This window comes from Mchenga conophoros, linkage group LG23 (genome assembly GCF_057382185.1).
Source record: "Mchenga conophoros isolate Kocher_MC1m ecotype Shallow Benthic linkage group LG23, M_conophoros_male_GT1.1, whole genome shotgun sequence".
In the NCBI taxonomy this organism is placed as follows: Eukaryota; Metazoa; Chordata; class Actinopteri; order Cichliformes; family Cichlidae; genus Mchenga; species Mchenga conophoros.
The window spans coordinates 3,867,616-3,880,534 of record NC_140547.1 but is presented as its reverse complement, the minus strand read 5'-3'; the positions used below and the strand labels follow the sequence as shown (position 1 = coordinate 3,880,534).

Sequence of the window (12,919 nt, the reverse complement as noted above, 5' to 3'; positions counted from 1 at the left end):
TGCTGCACGCGACAGAACAAAGTTGCCATCCATCATCTCCAATCAAACGCTGATCCGGCGTTTCCTGCAGTGCTGATTGGTTAATTTACGATTAGGGCGGGCGCATTCTTGCTGTCCGCCAGGCAGCAGTGACTTCAGTATTTTGCCGCGAGGAGCTCGTGGGACAGATGAAACCCTCACCTGGAGCTAGACGGTCGTCCACGGGTAGGCTGCACGTTTCTCCAGCTGTGTAATTGTGTGTCTGCATGAACTGCGTTAGTGTTGATGCTAGCCTGGTGGTGCATTCCCTATGTACTCCCCAAATTTTAGTACTAACCCTGTGGCTGGTCCACTGTTGAGAGCTGAGTAATGGGTAAATGAATCAAACCCTCCTTAAGACCCACTGAGAATTACACTAGCATTTTAACTTTAGTTCTTTTTTATTCTTACCTTGCAGTGCACCTGTTTAGACAAAGGCTGTCCAACCGTTATGAAAAGCCTGAAAGCAAAATTTAAAAAGATTGAGGTAAGAGCCATCTGTTGTGTGGCATCTTGAGTTTTACAGGTGGGTATGTTTTAAAGGAGCACACCTGTCTGATATGCTGCTTCAAGTTATTTGGTTTTTAAATGAATGTTAAGGTGTTGAACTGGACTGTGTTATGTAGTCATTTATACAGTCCCAGGTTGCTTTCTGTGTGTATGTGTAATGGGGGGCAGTGGGATTTGGTGTCACTGAGCAGCAGGAAGGCAGGACTGTCTCCAGACTGCAGCTGTAACCAGAGATCTCAGGTAGCCCTCAATTATTCACATGTACCTGCACACACACACATGCACACACAAATAGCTCCTATTATCCTGCTGTCATCCCTTTTCACATGAAAGCTGTTTAAAATGTTAACTTTACTTTTTAAATAAGAACCAACAGAGAATTATAGCAATCCTCTACATGATGCAGTGTGGTGTATTCAAACTGATAGGCTGCACTGAAAGTTGCTGGTTTATCTAACTAGACCTACTTGTGTTAGCATTTTCATGGTGGTGATGCTTTTAGAACAATTATAGGCTTTTCTTTGTGCTGTATCACCCTGACTTAGTGGCAATGAAGGTTACCTCTTTAGGTGAGACTGTGTGGACTATAACTTAACACTCCAAGAGGCCAGATAGGTAAAATTGCTAGTTCGGGCTGTCCTGTTTTTGTGGTTTGTACCTATTTGTGTTTGTGTCTTGCTTTTCTCCCGTTCCCTATAAATGACGTCCCAAACCTGCAGAGCAGCGTGCAGCTTGTCCAGCTCCCTTTTCCTGTTTTTGCTGAGTCCTCACATCGCACAGGCCCTACTCTGAAGCTGCAGAGGCACAGATCTGTGACGCTGACGCCAAGGGGTACTGTTGGAAGACCTGGCAAAAAAAAAAAAAACTAATGAAGAAAAGAAATGAGGTGGCTATAGAGAGGAAGGCACAAGAGAAAATGTTAGGTTAGAGAAAGGAGGGCAGTGAGGAAAGGAGGGAGAGTGTGTGTGGTGCAGTGGATAGACTGTTACGACTCTGCTAGCAGCTGGAGCAGGACGAAAGGATGCTGTTTTAAATGCGGAGAGGGAGGACAGAAAATAGCTGTGTTATGTGTAAGTGCGTCACAGTTTATGTGTGACAGTCCTTCGTTTTCACTGGAGGTATGATTTCACAAGAGCATAAATTCTCTGGTAGGTAGAGCTTTGCTGTGTTTTTGCTCTGACCTCTAAAGGGTAGCTTAAAGAAACTTAGGGGTAGCTGATTTTTTCTCTCGATCATTTGGAGTGTGTTTGTATTGTTATGAAGCCAGGTGGCAGTGTGTATTGTCTGATAGGAAACACTGCGGTGGCTTCGTATACTGTAGCTGTATTTAGTTGTGTGTGACACCCTGTTAGCAGCATGGATCCTCAACAGCCTGTTTATAGCCTGATGAAGAGGTTCTGTCCTTGTTTCAGCCTACTACCGCTGCCAGTAGGTATCACATAGAAATATAAGTGATTTTTTTTGCCTCCGTAGTTTATAATATTTCTGTATTTAAGTTATTTTGCATAAACTATAAAATTGTTGTGCTCTGTTGTCTTTACTGTGTTTTTCTTTTCTTTACTGGATCATTATCACTAGTTGTTGCCCATTCTAACTGCTCCATATTTCTCAGTCAACTGTTGTGTTGAATGGTAAGAGAAGTGGTACGGTATCAGTTTTCGTGGTGACCTGTTCTCTGTTTTGGCCCCCTCAGAGTCAGGACTGGAGTAAGAGTGATGAAAGGCTCTTGCAGGCTGTGGAGCAGAATGAACCCGATAAAGTCTCAGCTCTCATTGTCAAAAAAGGTCTCTGTCCTACCAAGCTGGATGCTGAGGGCAAGTCGGCGTAAGTTGAGTGCCTAAGTCTGCTGTGCCTTCAACCCTGTTGAAAATTTGTATCCAGGTAGTACCAGGAAGCCAACCAGTTCAAATGAACTCTACCATTTATGCCAAGAAGAGTGGTCAAATATCAGCTAGACCTGTGCCAGAAACTTACCAACAGTTACCAAAAAGTGCACCTTAGACAAAAACTCTGGAAAAAAAACTGTCCAAAGAAATCATTAAAAAACTTAAATTACAATCACATTCATGTCCATAATTAGGGAATGTCAATCTATGACCACAAGTGTAAATAAAAGTAACTAGAATCTTGAGCTGAAACTTAACTGATGAGAAGGATCACTAATTGTGACATTTTGCAATAGAAATGCAGAAATAAAAGCCATTTTTATTTTTATCCTCTCACCTGTAAGATGTGGTGGCATGTCCTGTTTCTCCTGACAGGCTTCACCTCTCTGTATCCCGAGGCCGGCTAGATTGTCTGGAGGTTATCATCTCTCATGGTGCAGACATCAGCGTCACCGATGGGGCTGGTGAGGGATTTTATTAAACAGAAACATAGTTGTATCCTGTAAGCCACTGGGCTGTTTATAAAATACATGTAACTGTCTGACTCCAGGCTTCAGCGCCCTTCATCTTGCAGCCAAAAATGGCCAGTCTGAGTGCTTAAAGAGGCTGTTACAGGTAAAAAAAAAAAACCCAACAATGACACCATAGCTAATCAATTAATTATTGAAATCATTAATAAAAATAATGGCCATTATTTTAAATATTTATCCGGTTACCAATGATGCGTGCTTGTTTCCTCTAACAGGAACGAATGGCGGTAGACTGCACGGACAGCATTGGAAGGACACCGCTCCATCTTGCAGGTCGCTGTTACAGCATAAAATTATTACACCAGTTTATTTAATTCCATAACAGTTTGCTTATAACAAGATTTTATTGATCGTTCTGTTTAGAAATTCAGTTGAATTTAATCATGTCATTGCAAAACGCACTATATGCAAACTTTTAATTGCCTGAACGCTGGTTATACTCACAGCGGTCAGTGGTTGCATGTCCTGCACTGAGACCCTGTGGGACTTTAAAGCCAATCTGGATGCCCAGGACACTGTAAGTTTGACAATTTAGCTGTTTGGTTTGCTGTTTTTGCTGACCCAAAATAAATTTTATTTTTATTTATTTTTTTCAGGACGGGGCCACCCCTCTGATATTGGCAGCCCAGATGAGTAGAGTGGAACTGTGTGTCTTTCTATTGGGTCGAGGTGCAAATGCAAACATACAAGATAATCAAGGAAGGTAGTGAACTGTTATTGATAGTATCCCAAATATTGTTTTCCTTGCATGGCTTGGTGAGGCAGGGTATGACTGCTTGGGCCTTCATTTCCTGTTTCTTGAAATCATTATAGATGCAATGACTGAAGTGTCAAACAGGTTGGAATTTCACATCACTAGAAAGTGTCATGAAACCACTAGAACCCTCTAGCTAAGCTAGAACAAAAATAAAATCTCTTCAGGATTACTCCCACAGCAGTCTGGGTCTGCAGAAAGGATTCCCATAGAATTACTCCAGTAGTCGAGAGATTTGGAGGGATGCAGGTCAGGATCTCCAGCTGGGGCAACAGCTTTCGGGTTGGCTTTAGATGGCCCCTTGGAGAGGATTACTAGAGAACAGTCCTCGGGTTAAAATTAACAAGGGAAAAGACACAAATTTGACATAAAATGAAAAACTGCAGTATTTTCTGCTTCATATTGAGTATCCTGCAGTGTGTTTGTTTTTTGTTTTTCAAAACACATCCTGACTTTTATAACTGGAAACTTTGAACAAAATGAAACATTGCGCCTTTTTTTAGCATATTTTATTTTGCAATGATTGACATGCCAAACGAGATAACTCTGCACAATATGTAAGTGAAGGCCTGGAAAGAAATAAACATTCTCTAATACTTCTGTAGTTTCTTTTTGTATTGCATTCCTCATCGTAAGTATTTTTTTTATTGCCTTGTAATTATATATTGTGTGGGGTCACAGGTCTGCGTTGATGCTGGCCTGTGAGAGTGACAGCGTTGAGACTGTAGAGGCTCTGCTGAGAGGTGGGGCCAACACACAGCTGGTCGACGGCCTCGGACACAAAGCTACCGACTACAGCGTAACCACAGGCAACCAACGTATCATTGAGATGCTGCAGGATGGAGTACCTTCAGGTATGAGGCCCAAGTTTTCTTTCAGTAGTGTTTGCATTTGCTTTTGTTCTAAGATCTCAAAAGACCTGTCTCAGTAGTGCAGCTCAGATAATCAATCAAATTACTGAATGTTTGGGAATGGTGAAAACACAGCTACTCTGATCCCCACTGTAACACATGGTACACAGTGACTTTCCAGAGATAATCAGACCCAGAGTATGGTTTGAGTTGCTGTGATGTTCCAGATCCAGACATTCTCATTGGCCTCCTTGGAAAACAACTGTAATAGAGGGAAGTGGATCAGAAGGACAGCTGGGCGTGATTGTAAAGTGGGGCATAAAAATGAAAAAGGCTGCTTCCGCTTTTATCTCTCAACAAAGACTTTGCTGATAGGTTACATGGAAAACAGATGTTTGACTTTTTTTGAGAAGATGAAGGAGGTAATTTGGTGTGCACATGATGCCTGACCACATCGGTTCATAATAATTTGAGAGATTTTCATAGATTTACTGCATAATACATGAATGGCACCCATGTAAACTGCATATTAGAAAGGGATTTCAGGGCATTGTCTGCATGTTTTTCTAGCTGTTTTCTGAGTCTCTGTGCAAGTGAGGTTTAAGTGCTTTAATGTTTCTTTCCCTATGCATACATAGTCTCTGAGGGCGCAGGGGAGGAGGTAATGTTGCATATTCTTGTGCTGCATCACTCCTTCCATAAATGAGATCATGGCTCACTTTGGCAATCATATTGTGCATGTTTTCCAATATGAGGTCATTGTTTTTTTCGTTTTGTTTTTTTTGTGCTGCTTTCTTTGTGTTGGCTTTCTTTCTCTTTAGTTGGCGACCTTTTGTCTCATCTTGATTTTCTCCATTTTTTCCCTTTTGTTTGTTTTTTAAGTTGAGTTTGATCTTTGCTTGCTTGTTATCACCCTCTCACCTCAATGCAGCCTTCTCAAACCCCCTCAGCCGCTTCATCAGTGCAAGGGGGGACTACCCCCCGCAAACGGAAAGCTCCTCCACCACCTCGGTCTCCTCTTCAGGTACTGTAAGAAACATGTTAGTGGGCACGAAACATTTCTCTGTTCAGTGTTGTCAGTATCTCCTGTACCCTAAACATGAAGTGATATTAGTTTAATAGTTGAGAAATGTTACACCTGAGATTTTCTTTTGATTGACTGTAGGAAATAAAAAGATGTGAATGAATTTTTAGTTTACAGCTCCACTTGGCACTCTGAAAGAATTGGCAGGTGTCCCTGTTTATACTAATTGTACCATCATTTCTTTGGTGAAATCTCTAAGCTACAACATTGCTTCTCAAGACATTAACTGGATTGTTTATTGATCTGTGTGATGTGATTCTCTTGATTATTTTTTTTCTGATCTCAAAAATGCAGGGTGTGCCACCTTCCCAAAAGTCCCAGAGTTCAGCTCCTCCTGCCCACTCTCCAGAGCCCCATCAGTCCCAGTCCCCACCTCCCTCTCCCCAGCCTCAAGAAACCCAGCAGTCACCCCAGGTTAGCACTGTAATGTTGGCTCTTATTTGGCTTTTAAGGGTTTCTTCCTTTATCTTAACATAAAAGGCAGACTATTGTTGGTTTAATTATTTTGTGTTGGGTTGTTTTTTGCTTGTTTTGTTTTAGGCTGAAGACGAGGAGGTGTTTGAGGAGATTCGGCGGCTGCGACTGGAGAGAGGCCGTCTGCTCCAGAAGATCAAAGCCTTGGAGCAGCAGCAGCAGAGTGCCCTCTCTGCCTTGGAGGAGGTACTGAACAAGAGTCTCCTTAATGCCTTGCGTGCATTCCCTTATTTTGTTTAAACCATGAGTGATTGAAATTGTACTTTCTGAATGCAACTGCAGTGGCCAATATTATGTGTGTTTGCTCACTAGCTTTCCCAACTAAAGAAACGTCTGGAGGAGGCAGAGGCAGAGAGGGACAAACTGCTTGAGGAACTGAAAGCAGTCCATGGTATTGGGGCGAGTGACTCTGAGGACCTGGATGAAATGCTGGACTTCCCAGGTATGCGATCCAAATATTTGTGACCGTTCCCGTCCCTAGCACAGAGCGTGCATGCACTTCATGCCGGTGTCATTGCTGTGCCACTTGGGTATTCTTACATCTTTCATGTCAGGGAGTCATGCTGATTTATTTTTGTCTTTGTTTCTTTTTAACTTTCGCTCTAGAAAAGCTGCTCTCCAAGCGCTCCAGAGCCTCCCCTGCTCAGGATGAGGCCTCTTCTCAAACGGACATTGACTCAGTCAGCCCCTCTCCTGCCCCTGCAGACCCAGGAGCTGTTGCTGAGCTGCATAAACAAATAGAGGAACTTACTTCCCAGAATGCTGAACTTGTTCTGAAAGTTCAGGTCAGGCAGCATAAATGCATAAATACACAGCTAATGCATAAGTACCTACTCTCACACATGCACAGACACCATTTTCATGCCTTCATTATGTTGGCTCATTAACAAAGATAAATTGGTAGTCAAAAGAGTATTAATTGGTTTCCTGGCAAGAGATGAAGATTCTGTTTCAAGAGTTGCTGAGTGTCCTTCATTCAAGCATTAGTCATGACCACTTAAACTTTGGGATGCTTCACTTTGGTGCACTAATGTACCCAGGCAGTTAGTTCATTTAGGTATAAATAGAACACAGCAACATCAGATGTAGACATGGAGGCATTTTGCAGGCGTTCTATGCTGACCGGTTCATGCTAGTTGAAGTTAATCAGAGCTTATTAGTGCTGATGGTTTTATGAAGCATTCTGTTATAGTGTGATTGTTCATTCCCCACTGGAAACATGAAAAGTCAATAAAGACTTAAATAAACTGAAGTAAAATTGAATTGAACTGGCAGTATATGCTCATGTGCTCACACTGTCACAAAAACGTGGTACTCTAACGACACTACCTGAATTTTCTGTGCACATTCTGTTGGGCTCACATATTGAAGCTAACTGAGTTTTTAATAAGCTGCTATAGTTTCACCTCTGTTGTGTACAGATGTTGGAGATGTTCGAGAAGGATGACACAGACATGCAGACCTCCAGTTCGGACTTTGTCCCTCTCGTTCAGTATGAAACCCTGAGAAAAGAGTATGAAACCCTTCAGGAGCGCTTCTCTCAGGCCCAGGCTTCAGCAGAGGCTTCAAGTGTGGAAGAGCAGCAGTAAGAATTTATTTGAAATACTACCACTTCAAACTAGAATCACAGGAAGAGTTCCCGTTCACTGGCTCTGGCCTTCATTCTAAAATGTGCTTGTTTACAAATTGAGTCCTCGTGACATAAGGTTTCATGACTGCTGTTGCATCATGTGTATTATTTTTCTTTGAAAAAATATAAAACCTCATCTGTGTTGCAGCTAAGCAACAAAACACTTCAATAATACACTGAGAAAGTGTTATCTAATTCTGAAGCAGTCACTCATTTACACCCTTGTTTGTTTAACAATAAGCTGTATGTCACTTGTTTTCATAAAGGCTAAATATTTATAATTGATTAGAATTTACGTTGGGTTTTTTTGTTTTTTGTTTTTTGAGGACATCACCTTGTGTTGTTTTCTGTAATAACTAAACGTCTGACTCATATGAATATAGCATGTTTTCTTAATTTCACTTCAAGTCTCTGTTGTTTTGCAGTGATGATGAGCGCTCTCAGGGAGGAGCTGCAGATTCAGAGAATACAGAAGCTCTGAAGGAGAAGCTGCGTGAGCTGGAGGAGCAGTTGGCCTCTTCCAAATCTGAGCTGGAGGAGCTAAAGGAGCAGATGCGTGTCGGGGTGCTTTCTGTGGAGTGTGGTATAGGGGATATTGCTGCAGCAGGTGCTGGCGCTTCAGAGGAGGGCCTGAGCCAGGAGGCAGAGCAGCTGAGAGCCAGGGTGACAGAGTTGGAGGAGGAGCTTTCTAAAAGAACGGGTGAGGCTGGGGGTCAGAGCAATTCGGACAGTGACATAATCAAACAGCTGACAGAGAAAGTAAAGGAACTCCAGGCTGCTCTGGCCCAGAAGGAGTCTACAAAAGAGGAAGAGGAGAAAGAAGACAAAATAGAAGATACAGAAACAGTGAAGTGCCTACGTGACAACGTTGCTAAGTTGGAGGCAGCCCTGGCAGAGAGCAGGTTATCAGAAAAAGTTAGAGGCGGAGCAGGAGATGGAGATCAGGTCCATCGCCTTCAGGAGCGTTTGCACGAGCTAGAGGGAGAACTGAGGAAATGTGTGCCCCGCTCGGAGCTGGAGGAGGTGCAGGTGAATCTGGGACTCCAGTGTGAGCAGCTGGCAAGGGAGAGGGCGGATGTGGCTAGAAGGCTCAACGATGCCCTCCTGGAGCTGGAGAGACTCAGACCTCCACCACACGGAGAAGAGGAAGATGAAGAAGAGGAGGAAGAGCATTCAGAGAGTTCAGAGCCCTCAGTCATATCAGGTACAACTGATAATGCAGTGTCATTTTGCATGAGTAGAAAACCATTGTATTTAGTTCACAGGTTGAGTTCATGTGTTATTATTTGTGCCTCTGTCCAATCAGAGCACTCCAGACGCACCTTAGCAGCAGTGAGAGAAGAACTTGAAGTAGCGAGGCAGGAAGCAGCTCAGGCTCTGGATTGTCTGTGCGCCGAGCGAGAGAGCCGGGCACAGGACGCCCTGCAGCTGAAGGACACGGTGCCACTTGCGAAACATAAAGAGGCGCTGTCGGCGGTGTCAGAACAACTTGCTCAGACACTGCAAGAGCTCCAGGAAGAAAAAACCCTTCGGGGCCATGCTGAGGAGCAGGCTGCCTCACTGGAGACTAAACTGCAGGCCATGCAGGATGCCATTCCCAAAGAGGAGCATGAGAAAGTCAAGGTCAGCAGAAATGTACAAATATGATAATAACAGCTCAAAAGGTCAGTGATCAAAAGTAGCTGATAAGGCCGGGCTCTTCTTAAATATGTTAAATATAGACTCAGCAGAAGAAGCTTGTTGATAAATGGAAGGAAAACCATTTCCTCCACTTTTAAAGGACAGGTTCACATTTTTTCATCACCTTAACTCACGTGCACAATATACAGTAATAAGTTGCTGTAATTGTTCTGTAAAAAGCTAATTGTGAGTGAATCTGCCTGCAGTGAAAATTAATACATTTTATCTGAAGCATGAAACTTCAGGGCCTGAATGATGCCTCCATTTTTTCCTGAAAAATCTTTAATATTAAATACAACGAATTACAAAATGGGCATTTGCAGTTTCTTTAAATTGTTTATTGAGGTATGGAGAGAAGTAAGAGCTATGCACATGTGCTTTTAGTTGACTTCTCCTTCTGCTTTTAATTTTATTCAACCACAACTCTTAAGCAAACAGATCCCTTGTTAATGAACCTTGCCATCTTGCACATTATTAAATGGCATATGATAATAATAATAATAATACTGATATTGAATTTCCAAATTTTAGAAGTTTGTTTTAAATGCACACATGGTCAGACGGAATAAAACTCTTCAGTTAATCCTGGCTCGTCTCACAGGCAGAGCTCCAGCACGCCCTGCAGGAAAGTGAGAGCGGTGCAGCAGCAGCTCGGGATGCTCTGAGTGAGAAGGAGATGGAACTGAGAGAGCTGAAATCCCAGAAGGCTGCAGAACAGGGTCTGATTTCTAAGGAGGATCACGAGGCCCTTCGGCTCTCTTTGCAGGCTGAGATCAACGCCGTCACGGCCCGTTTCAACGATCTTACTCGTAAACACGAGAAGACCTGCACTGAGGTCTGTGTGTCTATGATATTATGTGAGACCTCAGATGTTATTGTTTTGCAACAGCAGCAGTAGCTGTGGGCCTTGATGCCCTCCTGCCTGCCTTTACATTATCCTACTCCATTACTTCTGTACTTTTTGCTGCAATGACCCATCTGAGTCATGTACTAAATTTGCTTGTGCACTACCAATTCAAAATATAACAAAACAGCAGAAAGCAATACAGCTATCCTACTAATTTAAGTTTTTATTATATATTTTTGCATTTAATTGATTTTAATTGCTGTAAAAAAATTAACTTCCCAAATGTGGGATAAATAAAGTACATCTAATCTCATTTTAGGGACACTCCAAATTGAATTTTCCTTCACATCTGCTGTTGCATTTAAATAATAAACTAAACGGCTAAATGCAGAGATTTTTTTTATTATTAAGAGGCAGGATGAGACTGTTGGTATTATTTGTCTACTGCAGGTATTCCAGGTACAAAGGGAGGCACTCTTTAACAAGAGTGAGCGGCAGGTCGCAGAGTCGCAGCTCGCCACAGTTCAAAAACAACTTGCTGAACTACAAGCCCAGTCAACCCATATCCAGGAACTCCACAAAGACATCCAGGAATCGCAGAGCCTCGTGAAAGAGAAGGACCGCAAGGTGAGATGCTAGCTGTTCATGAAGTTCACGGCTGCTCTTGAAGAACAAGGTTGTGAAAAGTGATGTGTTCAATATGTGTGCAGATAACAGAGCTGTCAAAGGAGGTGTTCCGACTGAAAGAGGCCCTGGGGGCTCTCTCGCCTCCTCTCGGAATCACCTCTTCCTCCTCATCAACCCATCATGGTAACCCTGGACAGCAAATGGCTCTGCAGAATAGGATTGCCATCCTCACTCAACAGCTCCAGGTGATCTATTAGATTCAAAGTGAAAATGTACTCATAAGTCTGGACGAATAAAAAGGTTTTGAGTGGTTTTTCATTCTAAATGTTTGGATAGATATAATTGATCTGAGGCCAGCAGGGAGCTTATTCAAATGAACACAACCACAATAACTGAAGTCAGCTTTTAGTGCACTTGGATCTAATTCTGGGAACAGTTAAAAGATCTACACTTGATGACTGGAAAGGCCTGACTGGGTTGTAGACAGATTTGTACTGTAATATGATAATGATATTGTCCTTTTTTTGCAGGATTGGGAGAGAAAGCACAAAAAAGTGGTGACTGTATACCGCTCACACTTACTGGCAGCTGTGCAGGTCAGTTCAGTGCACTCATATGCACAACAATTAGGACTGAAATGGAAATTTGTTGAGGATTTGTTTGTGTGTCTGTGTCTACTTTGGATCACACAACAGCAGTCTTTGTATAATTACATCAGGTGCGTACACATTGTTGACCCTGTTGTTCTGACTTTTTAACCCTCAGCTGTAAAAGACAGAGTACTGTAGTCATCCTGCCAGGCAGGCAACGCTAACACACACGTTTATGAGTGTGATAACTCCAGAATGATGCAACATAGGAGTTTCAAACTGATACAAAGGTGTATCTACTATAAATCTCGGACAAATTTAGATCTCAGTGACCTTGACCTCAAGGTCAATGTCAAATTGATACCAAAGGTATATCTAATAGGAGCCTGAGGGGTACCACTGGCTGCCGCCTGTATTTTTCAGTTGATTTATCTAGATCACAGTGATTTTTAGTGTTCAGTTCATTGTTCATTTGTTATTACCTTTTGGCGTGCTAGCTATAATTTATTGTTCTATGTTGTTGAGCTGGCTGCATAGTTGCTTACCTTTAATGCTTTTAGCAGGTAGGAATTGTCTTCTTGATGCCTCTCTTAAAATGGGACAGTTATTGTAATGTTTAGTTGGTGACATTGTTTTTCTGGAAATACAAGTATCTTGGACTGCTATTTGCAGTATCGGTTACCTTTCATTTCAAGATGGCATCATCGTCTGTCAACAGGGTCGCATGGATGAAGAGGTGCAGCATTTGCTACTCCAGATCCTGAAGATGACACACGAGGGGCAATGAAATTTAGAGCATCTGCAAGTTTCTCTCAGCTCCAGTCCCCTCTACAGGGCAGCATAGCAGCTCTATCACAGCAGCCTGTGGGACCAGTACCCAGTATAAAGCCAAATACAACTGATCTGTGGTCAGGTATAGCTGCATGCTTGTAATGTAGTAACCCAAACAACCGATAGAAAAATGGAACATGGAGTGCCTTTATTGTGTAGTATGTGAGGAGTTTATGAAAGCAGAATGTGAATGTGACAGAGTGAATATTTAGACGATACCAGATGCATTGATTTGTTTTTTTTTTATATAATAGTTTTAATTAAAAAAAGAAGATAAATTCTCTGCGGTTCACTGTGTTCTTTTTAAAGTGATCCATCAAAGAGTGTCGGTTGACTGACTCTGGGCTTAACTGTGGACCCGATACATTAGCACACAAATATAGGATCCATTCCAGTAACTATACTATGGAGTGTGCGAGAAAAATGCATAGTAATATGTCAAATGCGTATTTAAAACACTAAGGGTCCTTATTTTACAGTATGTAAGCCAGCATGCTGTTCTGGCCATCCTGATCCATGACCCTCTGCAGCAGCTATACACATACATTAAGGAAGCTAGAGACACAATATTTGAACCAACTAATATGCCTGAAATACGTGCATACAA

The 12,919-nt window shown here is 42.3% G+C and overlaps 1 protein-coding gene across 2 annotated transcripts; it reads left to right on the top strand.

Moving 5' to 3' along the window:
* The first annotated feature begins 42 nt into the window (after positions 1 to 42).
* ankrd24 (ankyrin repeat domain 24) lies at positions 43 to 12,595 on the top strand. 2 transcript variants are annotated; one of them, XM_085264327.1, is made up of 23 exons: positions 43 to 204; positions 437 to 505; positions 2,222 to 2,352; positions 2,790 to 2,878; positions 2,965 to 3,029; positions 3,160 to 3,217; positions 3,391 to 3,461; positions 3,541 to 3,647; positions 4,380 to 4,552; positions 5,188 to 5,210; positions 5,481 to 5,573; positions 5,928 to 6,047; positions 6,174 to 6,293; positions 6,420 to 6,549; positions 6,714 to 6,892; positions 7,529 to 7,692; positions 8,163 to 8,941; positions 9,044 to 9,360; positions 10,019 to 10,252; positions 10,715 to 10,891; positions 10,975 to 11,136; positions 11,422 to 11,487; positions 12,200 to 12,595. In XM_085264327.1, exons 2-23 carry the CDS (start codon positions 470 to 472, stop codon positions 12,266 to 12,268), a joined length of 3,363 nt encoding a protein of 1,120 aa, XP_085120453.1. In that variant the 5' UTR covers positions 43 to 204; positions 437 to 469; the 3' UTR covers positions 12,269 to 12,595. The 2 variants fall into 2 exon arrangements, with proteins under 2 accessions (XP_085120453.1, XP_085120454.1); XM_085264328.1 differs by lacking the exons at positions 43 to 204; positions 437 to 505; positions 5,481 to 5,573 and adding an exon at positions 1,144 to 1,956.
* The last annotated feature ends 324 nt before the right edge of the window (positions 12,596 to 12,919 follow it).

Coding starts and splice junctions, on each gene's coding strand:
- ankrd24 (XM_085264327.1), top strand. CDS start 470: ATGAAAAGCCTGAAAGCAAAATTTAAAAAGATTGAG. Junction 6,294..6,419: donor CCCTCTCTGCCTTGGAGGAG/GTACTGAACAAG, acceptor TTTGCTCACTAG/CTTTCCCAACTAAAGAAACG. Junction 10,253..10,714: donor ACGAGAAGACCTGCACTGAG/GTCTGTGTGTCT, acceptor TGTCTACTGCAG/GTATTCCAGGTACAAAGGGA.